The sequence below is a fragment of the Mustelus asterias genome, chromosome 25, assembly GCF_964213995.1.
Source record: "Mustelus asterias chromosome 25, sMusAst1.hap1.1, whole genome shotgun sequence".
Lineage (NCBI taxonomy): Eukaryota > Metazoa > Chordata > Chondrichthyes > Carcharhiniformes > Triakidae > Mustelus > Mustelus asterias.
In genome coordinates this window covers 47,065,395-47,081,497 of record NC_135825.1, presented here as the reverse complement: position 1 = coordinate 47,081,497, position 16,103 = coordinate 47,065,395, and the positions used below count along the sequence as shown (strand labels likewise).

At 55.5% G+C, this 16,103-nt stretch overlaps 1 protein-coding gene across 1 annotated transcript; it reads left to right on the top strand.

Moving 5' to 3' along the window:
• Positions 1–14,005: 14,005 nt before the first annotated feature.
• Positions 14,006–14,587, top strand: LOC144479287 (achaete-scute homolog 5-like). Its single transcript, XM_078197968.1, has one exon. It carries the CDS (start codon positions 14,006–14,008, stop codon positions 14,585–14,587), a length of 582 nt encoding a protein of 193 aa, XP_078054094.1.
• The last annotated feature ends 1,516 nt before the right edge of the window (positions 14,588–16,103 follow it).

Sequence of the window (16,103 nt, the reverse complement as noted above, 5' to 3'; positions counted from 1 at the left end):
TGAGCAGGAGATGTGTGTGAGCGTGAGGTGTGTGTGAGCGGGAGGTGTGTGTGAGCTGGAGGTGTGTGTGAGTGGGAGGTGTGTGTGAGCAGGAGGTGTGTGTGAGTGGGAGGTGTGTGTGAGCTGGAGGTGTGTGTGAGTGGGAGGTGTGTGTGAGCGGGAGGTGTGTGTGAGCGGGAGGTGTGTGTAAGCAGGATGTGTGTGTGAGCGGGAGATGTGTGTGAGCGGGAGGTATGTGTGAGCAGGAGGTGTGTGTGTGTGCAGGAGGTGTGTGTGTGCGGGAGGTGTGTGTGAGCAGGAGGTGTGTGTGAGCAGGATGTGTGTGTGAGCGGGAGGTGTGTGTGAGCGGGAGGTGTGTGAGCGGGAGGTGTGTGTGTGTGCGGGAGGTGTGTGTATGTGCGGGAGGTGTGTGTGAGCTGATGGTGTATTTGTGCGCGGGAGGTGTTTGTCAGCGGGAGGTGTGTGTGAGCAGGAGGTGTGTGTGTGTGCAGGAGGTGTGTGTGTGCGGGAGGTGTGTGTGAGCAGGAGGTGTGTGTGAGCAGGAGGTGTGTGTGAGCGGGAGGTGTGTGTGTGAGCGGGAGGTGTGTGTGTGCGGGAGGTGTGTGTGTGCGGGAGGTGTGTGTGTGCGGGAGGTGTGTGTGTGTGCGGGAGGTGTGTGTGTGTGCGGGAGGTGTGTGTGTGTGCAGGAGGTGTGTGTGTGCGGGAGGTGTGTGTGTGCGGGAGGTGTGTGTGTGCGGGAGGTGTGTGTGTGCAGGAGGTGTGTGTGTGCGGGAGGTGTGTGTGTGCGGGAGGTGTATGTGTGCAGGAGGTGTGTGTGTGCGGGAGGTGCGTGTGCGCGGGAGGTGTGTGTGTGTGCAGGAGGTGTGTGTGTGCGGGAGGTGTGTGTGTGCGGGAGGTGCGTGTGTGCGGGAGGTGTGTGTGTGCGGGAGGTTTGTGTGTGCGGGAGGTGTGTGTGTGCGGGAGGTGCGTGTGTGCGGGAGGTGTGTGTGTGTGCGGGAGGTGTATGTGTGCAGGAGGTGTGTGTGTGCGGGAGGTGTGTGTGTGCGGGAGGTGCGTGTGTGCGGGAGGTGTGTGTGTGTGCGGGAGGTGTATGTGTGCAGGAGGTGTGTGTGTGCAGGAGGTGTGTGTGTGCGGGAGGTGTGTGTGTGCGGGAGGTGCGTGTGTGCGGGAGGTGTGTGTGTGTGCGGGAGGTGTATGTGTGCAGGAGGTGTGTGTGTGCGGGAGGTGTGTGTGTGCGGGAGGTGCGTGTGTGCGGGAGGCGTGTGTGTGCGGGAGGTGTGTGTGTGCGGGAGGTTTGTGTGAGCGGGAAGTGTGTGTGCGGGAGGTGTGTGTGTGCTGGGGGTGTCTGTGACCAGGAGGTGTCTGTGACCAGGAGGTGTGGGCGAGAGGGAGGTGTGTGTGTGCGGGTCGTGTGTGTGAGTGGGAGGTGTGTGTGAGCGGGAGGTTTGTGTGAGCAGGAGGTGTGTGTGAGCGGGAGGTGTGTGTGTGCGGGAGGTGTCTGTGACCAGGAGGTGTGAGCGAGAGGGAGGTGTGTGTGTGCGGGTCGAGTGTGTGAGCGGGAGATGTGTGTGAGCGGGAGGTGTGTGTGAGCGGGAGGTGTGTGTGAGCGGGAGGTGTGTGTGAGTGGGGGGTGTGTGTGTGGGAGGTGTGTGTGTGTGGGAGGTGTGTGTGTGTGCGGGAGGTGTGTGTGTGCGGGAGGTGTGTGTGTGCGGGACGTGTGTGTAGGCGGGTGGGGTGAGCGAGCGGAGGGTGTGTGAGAGCGGGAGGTGTGAGCGAGCGGGAGGTGTGTGTGAGCAGGAGGTGTGTGTGAGCAGGAGGTGTGTGTGAGCGGGAGGTGTGTGTGAGCGTGAGGTGTGTGTGAGCAGGAGATGTGTGTGAGCAGGAGGTGTGTGTGTGCGCGAGAGGTGTGTGTGTGCGGGAGGTGTGTGTGTGCGGGAGGTGTGTGTGAGCAGGAGGTGTGTGTGTGCGCGAGAGGTGTGTGTGTGCGGGAGGTGTGTGTGAGCGGGACGCGTGTGTGAGAGGGCGGTGTGAGTGGGAGGTGTGTGTGACATGGAAGTGTGTGTGCGGGAGGTGTCTGTGAGCAGGAGGTGTCTGTGACCAGGAGGTGGGAGCGAGAGGGAGGTGTGTGTGTGCGGGGGGTGTGTGTGAGTGGGAGGTGTGTGTGTGAGCGGGAGGAGTGTGTGAGCAGGAGGCGTGTGTGTGCGGGAGGTGTGTGTGAGCAGGAGGTGTGTGTGAGCGGGAGGTTTGTGTGAGCGGGAGGTGTGTGTGAGTGGGAGGTGTGTGTGAGCGGGATGTGTGTGTGAGCGGGAGGTGTGTGTGAGCGGGAGGTGTGTGTGAGTGGGAGGTGTGTGTGAGCGGGAGGTGTGTGAGAGCGGGAGGTGTGTTTGAGCGTGAGGTGTGTGTGAGCGGGAGGTGTATGTGTGCGGGAGGTGTGTGTGTGCGGGAGGTGTATGTGAGCGGGAGGTGTGTGTGTGCGGGAGGTGTGTGTGAGTGGGAGGTGTGTGTGTGTGCGGGGGTTGTTTGTGAGCGGGGGCGTGCGTGAGCGGGAGGTGTGTGTGAGTGGGAGGTGTGTGTGAGCGGGTGGTGTGTGTGAGCGGACGGTGTGTGTGTGCGCGGGAGGTGTTTGTCAGCGGGAGGTGTGTGTGTGAGCAGGAGGTGTGTGTGAGCGGGGGTGTGTTTGAGCGGGAGGTGTGTGTGTGCGGGAGGTGTGTGTGAGCGGGAGGTGTGTGTGCGCGGGAGGTGTGTGTGTGCGGGAGGTGTGTGTGAACGGGGGGTGTGTGTGTGTGGGTGGTGTGTGTGAGCGGACGGTGTGTGTGTGCGGGAGGTGTGTGTGAGTGGGAGGTGTGTGTGTGCGGGAGGTGTGTGTGAGCAGGAGGTGTGTGTGAGCGGGAGGTGTGTGTGTGAGCAGGAGGTGTGTGTGAGCGGGGGGTGTGTTTGAGCGGGAGGTGTGTGTGAGCGGGAGGTGTGTGTGTGTGGGTGGTGTGTGTGTGAGCGGGAGGTTTGTGTGAGCTGGAGATGAGTGTGAGCGGGTGGTGTGTGTGAGTGGGAGGTGTGTGTGTGTGCGAGAGGTGTGTGTGAGCGGGAGGTGTGGGTGTGCGGGAGGTGTGTGTGAGCAGGAGGTGTGTGTGAGCGGGAGGTGTGTGTGTGAGCGGGAGTTTTGCGTGAGCGGGAGGTGTGTGTGTGCGGGAGGTGTGTGTGTGCGGGAGGTGTGTGTGAGCAGGAGGTGTGTGTGAGCGGGAGGTGTGTGTGAGTGGGAGGTGTGTGTGTGTGCGAGAGGTGTGTGTGAGCGGGAGGTGTGTGTGTGCGGGAGGTGTGTGTGAGCAGGAGGTGTGTGTGAGCGGGAGGTGTGTGTGTGAGCGGGAGTTTTGCGTGAGCGGGAGGTGTGTGTGTGCGGGAGGTGTGTGTGTGCGGGAGGTGTGTGTGAGCTGGAGGTGTGTGTGTGCGGGAGGTGTGTGTGAGCAGGAGGTGTGTGTGAGCGGGAGGTGTGTGTGTGAGCGGGAGTTTTGCGTGAGCGGGAGGTGTGTGTGTGCGGGAGGTGTGTGTGAGCGGGAGGTGTGTGTGAGTGGGAGGTGTGTGTGAGCGGGAGGTTTGTGTGAGCGGGGGGTGTGTGTGTGCGGGAGGTGTGTGTGTGCGGGAGGTGTGTGTGAGCGAGAGGTGTGTGTGAGCGGGAGGTGTATGTGTGCGGGAGGTGTGTGTGAGCGGGACGCGTGTGTGAGAGGGCGGTGTGAGTGGGAGGTGTGTGTGACATGGAAGTGTGTGTGCGGGAGGTGTCTGTGACCAGGAGGTGGGAGCGAGAGGGAGGTGTGTGTGTGCGGGGGGTGTGTGTGAGCAGGAGGTGTGTGTGAGCAGGAGGCGTGTGTGTGCGGGAGGTGTGTGTGAGCAGGAGGTGTGTGTGAGCGGGAGGTGTGTGTGAGTGGGAGGTGTGTGTGAGCGGGATGTGTGTGTGAGCGGGAGGTGTGTGTGAGTGGGAGGTGTGTGTGAGTGGGAGGTGTGTGTGAGCGGGATGTGTGTGTGAGTGGGAGGTGTGTGTGAGCGGGAGGTGTGTGTGAGTGGGAGGTGTGTGTGAGCGGGAGGTGTGTGTGAGAGGGAGGTGTGTGTGAGCGGGAGGTGTGTGTGAGTGGGAGGTGTGTGTGAGCGGGAGGTGTGTGTGAGTGGGAGGTGTGTGTGAGCGGGATGTGTGTGTGAGCGGGAGGTGTGTGTGAGCGGGAGGTGTGTGTGAGTGGGAGGTGTGTGTGAGCGGGAGGTGTGTGAGAGCGGGAGGTGTGTGTGAGCGGGAGGTGTGTGTGAGCGGGAGGTGTGTGTGTGCGGGAGGTGTGTGTGTGCGGGAGGTGTGTGTGTGCGGGAGGTGTGTGTGTGCGGGAGGTGTGTGTGTGCGGGAGGTGTATGTGAGCGGGAGGTGTGTGTGAGCGGGAGGTGTGTGTGTGCGGGAGGTGTATGTGAGCGGGAGGTGTGTGCGGGAGGTGTGTGTGAGCGGGAGGTGTGTGTGTGCGGGAGGTGTGTGTGAGTGGGAGGTGTGTGTGTGTGCGGGGGGTGTTTGTGAGCGGGGGTGTGCGTGAGCGGGAGGTGTGTGTGAGTGGGAGGTGTGTGTGAACGGGGGGTGTGTTTGAGCGGGAGGTGTGTGTGAACAGGAGGTGTGTGTGTGCGGGAGATGTGTGTGAGTGGGAGGTGTGTGTGTGTGCGGGGGGTGTTTGTGAGCGGGGGTGTGCGTGAGCGGGAGGTGTGTGTGAGTGGGAGGTGTGTGTGAGCAGGTAGTGTGTGTGAGCGGACGGTGTGTGTGTGCGCGGGAGGTGTTTGTCAGCGGGAGGTGTGTGTGTGAGCAGGAGGTGTGTGTGAGCGGGGGGTGTGTTTGAGCGGGAGGTGTGTGTGAGCGGGAGGTGTGTGTGTGAGCGGGGGGTGTGTTTGAGCGGGAGGTGTGTGTGTGCGGGTGGTGTGTGTGTGAGCGGGAGGTTTGTGTGAGCTGGAGATGAGTGTGAGCGGGCGGTGTGTGTGAGTGGGAGGTGTGTGTGTGTGCGAGAGGTGTGTGTGAGTGGGAGGTGTGTGTGTGCGGGAGGTGTGTGTGAGCAGGAGGTGTGAGTGAGTGGGAGGTGTGTGTGAGCAGGAGGCGTGTGTGAGCGGGAGATGTGTGTGAGCGGGAGGTGTGTGTGAGCGGGAGGTGTGTGTGAGCAGGAGATGTGTGTGAGTGGGGGGTGTGTGTGTGGGAGGTGTGTGTGTGCGGGAGGTGTGTGTGAGCAGGAGGCGTGTGCGAGCGGGAGATGTGTGTGAGTGGGAGGTGTGTGTGAGCGGGAGGTGTGTGTGAGCAGGAGATGTGTGTGAGCGGGAGGTGTGTGTGTGCGGGAGGTGTGTGTGAGCGGGAGGTGTGTGTGAGTGGGGGGTGTGTGTGTGGGAGGTGTGTGTGTGTGCGGGAGGTGTGTGTGTGTGCGGGAGGTGTGTGTGTGCGGGAGGTGTGTGTGTGCGGGACGTGTGTGTATGCGGGAGGGGTGTGCGAGCGGAGGGTGTGTGAGAGCGGGAGGTGTGAGCGAGCGGGAGGTGTGTGTGAGCAGGAGGTGTGTGTGAGCAGGAGGTGTGTGTGAGCGTGAGGTGTGTGTGAGCAGGAGATGTGTGTGAGCAGGAGGTGTGTGTGAGCAGGAGGTTTGTGCGTGCGCGAGAGGTGTGTGTGTGCGGGAGGTGTGTGTGTGCGGGAGGTGTGTGTGAGCGGGACGCGTGTGTGAGAGGGCGGTGTGAGTGGGAGGTGTGTGTGAGCGGGAGGTGTGTGTGAGCGGGAGGTGTGTGTGAGCAGGAGATGTGTGTGAGTGGGGGGTGTGTGTGTGGGAGGTGTGTGTGTGCGGGAGGTGTGTGTGAGCAGGAGGCGTGTGCGAGCGGGAGATGTGTGTGAGTGGGAGGTGTGTGTGAGCGGGAGGTGTGTGTGTGAGCAGGAGATGTGTGTGAGCGGGAGGTGTGTGTGTGCGGGAGGTGTGTGTGAGCGGGAGGTGTGTGTGAGTGGGGGGTGTGTGTGTGGGAGGTGTGTGTGTGTGCGGGAGGTGTGTGTGTGTGCGGGAGGTGTGTGTGTGCGGGAGGTGTGTGTGTGCGGGACGTGTGTGTATGCGGGAGGGGTGTGCGAGCGGAGGGTGTGTGAGAGCGGGAGGTGTGAGCGAGCGGGAGGTGTGTGTGAGCAGGAGGTGTGTGTGAGCAGGAGGTGTGTGTGAGCGTGAGGTGTGTGTGAGCAGGAGATGTGTGTGAGCAGGAGGTGTGTGTGAGCAGGAGGTTTGTGCGTGCGCGAGAGGTGTGTGTGTGCGGGAGGTGTGTGTGTGCGGGAGGTGTGTGTGAGCGGGACGCGTGTGTGAGAGGGCGGTGTGAGTGGGAGGTGTGTGTGACATGGAAGTGTGTGTGCGGGAGGTGTGTGTGAGCAGGAGGTGTCTGTGACCAGGAGGTGGGAGCGAGAGGGAGGTGTGTGTGTGCGGGGGGTGTGTGTGAGTGGGAGGTGTGTGTGTGTGCGGGAGGTGTGTGTGAGCAGGAGGTGTGTGTGAGCGGGAGGTGTGTGTGAGCGGGAGGTGTGTGTGAGTGGGAGGTGTGTGTGAGCGGGATGTGTGTGTGAGCGGGAGGTGTGTGTGAGTGGGAGGTGTGTGTGAGCGGGAGGTGTGTGAGAGCGGGAGGTGTGTGTGAGTGGGAGGTGTGGGTGAGCGGGAGGTGTGAGCGAGCGGGAGGTGTGTGTGAGTGGGAGGTGTGTGTGAGCGGGAGGTGTGAGCGAGCGGGAGGTGTGTGTGAGTGGGAGGTGTGTGTGAGTGGGAGGTGTGTGTGAGTGGGAGGTGTGTGTGAGTGGGAGGTGTGAGCGAGCGGGAGGTGTGAGCGAGCGGGAGGTGTGTGTGAGCGGGAGGTGTGTGTGAGCGGCAGGTGTGTGTGAGCGGGAGTTGTGCGTGAGCGGGAGGTGTGTGTGAGCGGGTGGTGTGTATGCGCGGGAGGTGTGTGTGAGCGGGAGGTGTGCGTGAGCGGGAGGTGTGTGTGAGCGGGTGCTGTGTGTGAGCGGGAGGTGTGTGTGAGCGGCAGGTGTGTCTGAGCGGGAGGTGTGTCTGAGCGGGAGGTGTGTCTGAGCGGGAGGTGTGTGTGAGCGGGAGGTGTGTGTGAGTGGGAGGTGTGGGTGAGCGGGAGGTGTGTGTGCGCGGGAGGTGTGTCTCAGCGGGGGGTGTGTGTGAGCAGGAGGTGTGTGTGAGCGGGAGGTGTGTGAGAGCGGGAGGTGTGTGTGAGCAGGAGGTGTGTGTGAGCGGGAGGTGTGTGTGAGTGGGAGGTGTGTGTGTGTGCGGGAGGTGTGTGTGAGCAGAACGTGTGTGTGAGCGGGAGGTGTGCGTGAGCAGGAGGTGTGTGTGAGCGGGAGGTGTGTGAGAGCGGGAGGTGTGTGTGAGCGGGAGGTGTGTGTGAACGGGAGGTCTGTGTGAGCAGGAGGTGTGTGTGTGAGCGGGAGGTGTGTGTGAACAGGTGTGTGTGAGCGGGAAGTGTGTGTGTGAGCAGGAGGTGTGTGTGTGCGGAATGTGTGTGTGAACAGGAGGTGTGTGTGAGCGGGAGGTCTGTGTGAGCAGGAGGTGTGTGTGTGAGCGGGAGGTGTGTGTGAGCAGGTGTGTGTGAGCGGGAAGTGTGTGTGTGAGGAGGAGGTGTGTGTGTGCGGGAGGTGTGTGTGAACAGGAGGTGTGTGTGAGCAGGAGGTGTGTCTGAGCGGCAGGTGTGAGCGGGCGGGAGGTATGTGTGAGCGGGAGGTGTGTGTGAGCAGGAGGTGTGTGTGAGCGGGAGGTGTGTGTGAGCGGGAGGTGTGTGTCAGCAGGTGTTGTGAGCGAGCGGGAGGTGTGTGTGAGCGGGAGGTGAGTGTGAGCGGGAGGTGTGAGGTAGCCAGAGGTGTGTGTGAGCGGGAGGTGTGTGTGAGCGGGAGGTGTGTGTGTGAGCGGGAGGTGTGTGTGAGCAGGTGGTGAGTGTGAGCGGGAGGTGTGAGGTAGCCAGAGGTGTGTGTGAGCGGGAGGTGTGTGTGAGCGGGAGGTGTGTGTGAGCGGGAAGTGTGTGTGAGCAGGAGGTGTGTGTGAGCGGGAGGTGTGTGTGTGAGCGGGAGGTGTGTGTGAGCAGGAGGTGAGTGTGAGCGGGAGGTGTGAGGTAGCCAGAGGTGTGTGAGAGCGGGAGGTGTGTGTGAGTGGGAGGTGTGTGTGAGCGGGAGGTGTGTGTGAGCGGGAGGTGTGTGTGAGCGGGAGGTGTGTCTTAACGGGAGGTGTGTGTGAGCGGGAGGTGTGTGTGAGCAGGAGGTGAGTGTGAGCGGGATGTGTGTGTCAGCAGGTGTTGTGAGCGAGCGGGAGGTGTGTGTGAGCGGGAGGTGAGTGTGAGCGGGAGGTGTGAGGTAGCCAGAGGTGTGTGTGAGCGGGAGGTGTGTGTGAGCGGGAGGTGTGTGTGTGAGCAGGAGGTGTGTGTGAGCAGGTGGTGAGTGTGAGCGGGAGGTGTGAGGTAGCCAGAGGTGTGTGTGAGCGGGAGGTGTGTGTGAGCGGGAGGTGTGTGTGAGCGGGAGGTGTGTGTGAGCGGGAGGTGTGTGTGAGCGGGAGGTGTGTGTGAGCGGGAGGTGTGTGTGTGAGCGGGAGGTGTGTGTGAGCAGGAGGTGAGTGTGAGCGGGAGGTGTGAGGTAGCCAGAGGTGTGTGAGAGCGGGAGGTGTGTGTGAGTGGGAGGTGTGTGTGAGCGGGAGGTGTGTGTGAGCGGGAGGTGTGTGTGAGCGGGAGGTGTGTGTGAGCGGGAGGTGTGTGTGAGCAGGAGGTGAGTGTGAGCGGGAGGTGTGAGGTAGCCAGAGGTGTGTGAGAGCGGGAGGTGTGTGTGAGTGGGAGGTGTGTGAGAGCGGGAGGTGTGTGTGAGCGGGAGGTGTGTGTGAGCGGGAGGTGTGTGTGAGCGGGAGGTGTGTCTTAACGGGAGGTGTGTGAGCAGGAGGTGTGTGTGATTGGGAGGTGTGTGAGCAGGAGGTGTGTGTGATTGGGAGGTGTGTGTGTGACTGATGCGCGTTATCACACACGAGGCTGAAGCTCAGGAAATAAAGGCTTTTATTTCCTGTAACAAAGCAGCTACTAATTATATACACGATCCCAGACTGAGGGGTCCCAGACAGAGCAGAGACCTTTATACCTCTCCCAGGAGGCGGAGCCCGACTGGGATGTACCACAATATCTATAATACAAAGGTGTAACAACCCAACCCTAACCCCAACAGCAACAAGTAGAACAACCCAACCCTAACCCCAACAGCAACAAGTAGAACAACCCATCCCTAACCCCAACAGCAACATATATACATACTTGTAGTACTGGCCAGACCCTGGCTCAGTACTATCCAGTGGGAACCAACGATGGTTCACCACAGTGATGGATGCAAAGTTTGCAACAGTGTCATGTGTTTCAGTCTGAGGTGAAGCTTCTCAATGTTCCGGGTCGGGACAGGAATGATTGGTTGGTTGGTGATGGGTGCGCGGTGAATCAGCAATGGATGAGGCACCTGGTATGCTGTGAACACGTGACCCTTGATAACTTGTATCAGATGATTGAGCTTCTTCCTGCTCTTGGCAGGGCACTCCTGGCACAGGCTTCTTCTGTTTGTTTTTCCACTGTCTCCCGAGCATGTGTCTGAGGGTCTGCTTGTGGATATAGGCTGCCTCTTCTCCTCTCCATCTTGCTGCAGGGTGTCCCAATGTTTTGTCACTAAGTCTTGGTAATTGCTTTCTCAACCATTGTCACCAAATGGGATTCCATCCTGGAATCTCCTTGGAGCCGCGATGAACCTCCCCTTTGAGATTGAAGCTGTCTTTCAACTGCACTCCTTCCTCATGTCACTGAGTGCCCCAAGGCAGCATGGGTAGCACAGGCCAGGTAAGACCATAAGACCATAAGACATAGGAGCGGAAGTAAGGCCATTCGGCCCATCGAGTCCACTCCACCATTCAATCATGGTTGATTTCAACTCCATTTACCCGCTCTCTCCCCATAGCCCTTAATTCCTCGAGAAATCAAGAATTTATCAATTTCTGTCTTGAAGACGCTCAACGTCTCGGCCTCCACAGCCCTCTGTGGCAATGAATTCCACAGACCCACCACTCTCTGGTTGAAGAAATTTCTCCTCATCTCTGTTCTAAAGTGACTCCCTTTTATTCTAAGGCTGTGCCCCCGCGTCCTAGTCTCCCCTGTTAATGGAAACAACTTCCCTACGTCCATCCTATCTAAGCCGTTCATTATCTTGTAAGTTTCTATCAGATCTCCCCTCAACCTCCTAAACTCCAATGAATATAATCCCACGATCCTCAGACGTTCATCGTATGTAGGCTGCTCCCAGTTTCAAACATGCTTAAACTTGGCACAGGATCAGTGAGCACCTCATTCTCCGGGGAGGAAGAGGGGGTTTATCCAATTGACCCTCCGTACATTTTCGAGCTCTCGTCACCGGACAAGAGTTGGGATTGGGAATTGCAGCGTCCCTGGATTCCCAGCTGTCAATGAGCACTGCCAAAACTGGCAGTGGTCATTTTCCCGATCATTATTACTTCAGTGTAGAGCTGGAGGTGGCGAGGGATCATTGGGAGGAACGTCCATATCCCAGACTGTAATGAACCAGATCAGTGTGTTACAGAGGGATTATCCTGTTAGTCTCTGAGTCATTGGGTAAGAACTCAACAGTGACTGGCAGTGCTCGATACATGAATAAGTCACTCAGGGTCCACATTAATTGAATCAGAGTGGTGTTTAGTAAAGCGCAATGTTGGTGGGCACTTTACAGCCTTTCCGTATTATTTCTGCTTCTTGCATTTAATCTATTTTTAATAAAGCAGAAATTGTTGGAGCTGACAGCACCTTAAATATTAAACATAATTACTGCTTTAGGTATAAATGCTTCATCAGAGTGAATCTGTTTGAGTTTTGCATTATTTATGTGGATTACAGTCTATTGTGACACCATTTTGTTTCATTGCTTCAAAGAACAAAGAACAGCCCAGGAACGGGCCCTTCAGCCCAACAAACCTGCACTGATACCTGGGTCCTATCCCTCTACTCGCCTCCGGTTCATGTGTCGATCAAGACACACCTTGAATGTTGCTAAGGTGCCTGCTTCCACCATCTCCACTGGCAACACATTCCAGGCACCAACTACCCCCTGTATGAAAAGCTTCCCCCGCACATCTTCCTGAAACTTTCCCCCCTCACCTTGAACCTGTGCTCTTTTGTTGACATTTCCACACAGGGAAAAAGCCTGTGACTATCCACCCTATCTATGCCTCTCATAATTTTGTAGACCTCTATCAGGTCATCCCTCAGCCTCTGTCTTTCCAGTGAAAACATCTGGGTTTATCCAACCTCTCCTCATAGTCAATACCCTCCAGACCAGGCGACATCCTGGGTAAACATTCTTCACGCTCTCTCCAAAGCATCCATGTCCTTCTGTTAGTCTGGCCACCCAGAACTGCACGTAATACTCCAAATGTGGCCTCCCTGCACTGATCCATGTGGAACACCACTAGTTACTGATCTCCATTCTGAAAAGCACCCTTCCAGCCTTCTATGACCAAGCCAGTTCTGTATCCATCCGGCCAGCACACCCTGGATCCCATGAGACTTTACCTTTTGTACCAGCCTGCCATGAGGGACCTTGTCAAATGCCTGACTAAAATCCATGTAGACAACATCCACTGCCTTTCCCTTATCAATCATTCCTGTCACCTCCTCAAAAAACTCAATGAATTGGTGAGACATGACCTTCCCCGTACAGAGCCATGCTGCCTGTCACTAACAAGTCCATTCGCTTCCAAATGTGAACAAATCCTGTCTCTCAGTATCTTCTCCAAAAGCTTCCCCACCACTGACGTCAGGCTCACCAGCCTATAATTACCTGGATTATCTCTGTTTCTTTTCTTAAACAAGGGAACAATATTGGCCATTCTCTAATTCTCTGGAACCTCACCTGTAGCCAAAGAGGATGCAAAGATATCTGTTAAGGCCGCAACTAATTCCTCTCTGGCCTCGCACAATATCCTGGGATAGATCCCATCTGGCACTGGGAACTTGTCTACCTCAATGCATTTTAAGACAACCAACACTTCTTCCTTTATGATATTGAACTGCCTAAGAGTATTTACACACCCTTCCCTAACCTCAACATCCCCCCTGCTCCTCTCTTTGGTGAATACTGATGCAAAGTACTCATTAAGGATCTCACCCAGTTCCTATGGCTCCACACATTACCTCTCTCATTCATCCTCGAGTGGGCCTACTCTTTCCCTAGGTACCCTCTTTCTCCTAATATATGTATAAAATAGGATTCTCCTTCACCCTGCTGCCCATGGACATTTCATGGCCCCTTTTAGCTCTCCTAACTCCCCGTTTGAGCTCCTGGCTACTTTCTCCATATTCTTTGAGGGGTTTGTCTGTTTTTAGTTGCCTAGACCTTGCTTATGAGTGAGACAGTGAATGTCAGGATTGTGGAACTTTGTGAACCTTCTGGGTTTTAGAAATTATTCCAAACCAATCATCATTCCCCGGTGCTCGGTGAGTGGATCACTGTCGGATCTGCCAGAGGTTCCGATAATCCGAGATTTTCCCAGTTACATTCCCGAGTCCAGTTGTTTTCGCTGATCTCTGCTGGGATAGTGGGAATGCCAGAACTGATCTCAGTGTCTCACTAAAGAAAGGATTGCCTTTATATAGCACCTTTCACCACTTCAGGACATCCCAAGATGCTTTATAGCCAATGGATTTCTTTTGAAGTGTGGTCACTGTTGTGCTGGGGGATAAGGGAGAAGCCATCTTGAGCACAGTAAGATCCCATGTAAGTGACCTCAGCACACAGTTCTGAGTCTGTGTCTTTATATGCTCTGTTTGTGAACAGAATTCCCACTCACCTGAAGAAGGGGCTTGGAGCTCCGAAAGCTTGTGTGGCTTTTGCTACCAAATAAACCTGTTGGACTTTAACCTGGTGTTGTTAAACTTCTTACTGTGTATAAACTGTTGTCATCCTTTGAAATTTGGCATTTTAGCATTTGTCCTGGCTTCGGCAACATGCTTCTCTTTTTCAGCAAGATTCACATAGTATTTCTGGACAATCATTAAAACACTTCTTTTTGTTCTAGAGCCTGCCAATGAGAAGCCTCTACACTGAGCTGTCATCAAGTGTTTCAGATTCGAGTGGCCTTCCTCAACATCACCGCTTGGTTGAGCTCTTCACGGGGACAGATGGTTACGATTTCGGGTCACTCTCACAGTGCGGCAAAAGGAAGAACTTCCTGCTTCAGAAACTGCTCAGAGTTAAAGCGGCGACTCCGGGTTCAGAGTTAAAGAGGTGACCCCGAGTTCAGAGTTAAAGCGGCGACTCCGGGTTCAGAGTTAAAGAGGTGACCCCGAGTTCAGAGTTAAAGCGGCGACTCCGGGTTCAGAGTTAAAGAGGTGACCCCGAGTTCAGAGTTAAAGCGGCAACTCCGGGTTCAGAGTTAAAGAGGTGACCCCAAGCTTAGAGTTAAAGCGGCGACTCCGGGTTCAGAGTTAAAGAGGTGACCCCGAGTTCAGAGTTAAAGCGGCAACTCCGGGTTCAGAGTTAAAGAGGTGACCCCGAGTTCAGAGTTAAAGCGGCAACTCCGGGTTCAGAGTTAAAGAGGTGACCCCGAGTTCAGAGTTAAAGCGGCGACTCCGGGTTCAAGGTTAAGGAGGTGACCCTGGGCTCAGGGTTAAAGAGGCGACTCCAGGTTCAGAGTAAAGGAGGAATCCTGAAGTGCAAACAGGCTCTGAGATAGACAGCTATAAGCTCAGCGTAAAGGAGGGGTCCCACTGCCCAGTCCCCCTGACCACTCGGGCTATCAGTCTGAGGTAGAGTTTGGCTATTTATAAGGACTCACCTCTAACGACCGAGGGATGTGGAGCAGAGAAAGTGTAGCTCCTGTCCGCTGCCCCACTCTCAGGGGCAGCGCCGTCTAACTAACCAAGACTCGGTTTAATGCTTTAAAATCTGACAATTCTGGGATTTATTCTTTATTTCTCTGCAGAATCCAAGATGAATAGTAATTATCCGAGGTCACTGATAGACAGGAGACCAATGACTGCCCCTAACTGCATGCCAATAGGGATGCCCCTACCCCCTAACCCACCCACACATCAACCTCATGGGGACAGTTTAACACATGTCCCATTTCTGGTCTATCCAACCAACCTGGAGTCCACTTATTACGATAGTTACGGTAGCATGTTTCCCTACATGCCCTTTCATGGGCACTTTGGTGTCTATGACTGCCCCTTTGAGCCAGCCTTCATTCAAAAGAGAAATGAGAGGGAGAGGCAGAGGGTTAAGTGTGTGAACGAGGGCTACGCCAGACTCCGCGATCACCTCCCAGGGGCAACGTCGGAAAAACGGTTGAGCAAAGTGGAGACCTTGCGTGCAGCCATCAGATACATAAATTACCTCCAGAACTTACTCAGCCACAACCCCGACAGGACCCCAAAGCTGAGAGAAGAGCCCCAGAAGGACATTAAGGCTCATGATTCTCCCATCGCCAAGAAAGACTGTAACAGTGATGGGGAATCGAAAAACTCTTCACCATACTGCGAATCAGAGATTTCTACCTCGGAGCGAAGCTGACAATGCATCTTTCAATAACAACACTGCTAAGATACTCCATCATCTCTCCAAAGCACCACAACATAATTCAGGAAACTTCCGTTTCTGGTTCACTGCAATGAACAACACTGATAATAAAAAAAAGATACTTAAAGCATGGCATTGTTTTTATTGTCAATAACACGGAGTCAATAACATTGGATTACAGGGAAAACTATAGGAAAAGAACAGTTACCGCAGGGGAATTGTTAACAAAGAGTAACCCCAGGGGAATTAGACCATAAGACATAGAATAGGGCCATCGAGTCTGCTCTGCCATTCAATCATGGCTGATATTTTTCTCATCCCCATTCTCCTGCCTTTTCCCCATAACCCCTGATCCCCTTATTAATCAAGAACCTATCTATCTCTGTCTTAAAGACACTCATTGACCTGGCCTCCACAGCCTTCTGTGGCAAAGAGTTCCACAGATTCACCATTCTCTGGCTGAAGAAATTCCTCTTCATCTCTGTTTTAAAGGATCGTCCCTTTAGCCTGAGGTTGTGCCCTCTGGTTCTAGTTCTTCCTACTAGTGGAAACATCCTTTCCACGTCCACTCTATCCAGGCCTGGCAGTATCCTATAAGTTTCAAAAAGACCTCCCCTCATCCTTCTAAACTCCAACGACTACAGACCCAAAGTCATCAACCGTTCTTCATACGACAAGCTCTTCATTCCAGGGATCATTCTTGTGAACCTCCTCTGGACCCGTTCCAAGGCCAGCACATCCTTCCTTAGATAAGGGGCCCAAAACTGCTCTCAATACTCCAAATGGAGTCTGACCAGAGCCTTATACAGTCTCAGAAGTACATCCCTGCTCTTGTATTCTAGCCCCCTCGACATGAATGCTAACATTGCATTTGCCTTCCTAACTGCCGACTGAACCTGCACGTTAACCGAAAGACAATCTTGAACAAGGACTCCCAAGTCCCTTTGTATTTCTGATTTCCTAAGCATTTTCCCATTTAGAAAATAGTCTATGCCTCCATTCCTCCTCCCAAAGTGCATAACCTCACACTTTTTCACATTGTATTCCATCTGCCACTTCTTTGCCCACTCTCCTAACCTGTCCAAGTCCTTCTGAAGCCCCCTCCCCTGCTTCCTCAATACTACCTGTCCCTCTACATATCTTTGTATCATCTGCAACTTAGGAACAGTGCCTTCAGTTCCTTCCTCCAAATTGTTAATGTATATTGTGAAGTGTTGTGGTCCCAGCACTGACCCCTGAGGCACACCACTAGTCACTGGGTGACATCTTGAGAAAGGCTCGTTTATCCCCACTCTCTGCCTTCTGCCAGTCAGCCAATCCTCTATCCATGCCAGGATCTTACCCTTGACACCATGGGCCCGTAACGTACTGAACAGTCTCCAATGCAGCACCTTGCCAAAGGCCTTTTAAAAATCTAAATAAATCGCATCCACTCATTCTCCATTATCTACATCCCCTGGTACCTCCTCAAAGAACTCGAACAGATTTGTCAGACATGACCTCCCCTTGA

Excerpts from the sequence above, each read along its gene's own strand:
- LOC144479287 (XM_078197968.1), top strand. The coding sequence starts at position 14,006 with ATGAATAGTAATTATCCGAGGTCACTGATAGACAGGAGACCAATGACT.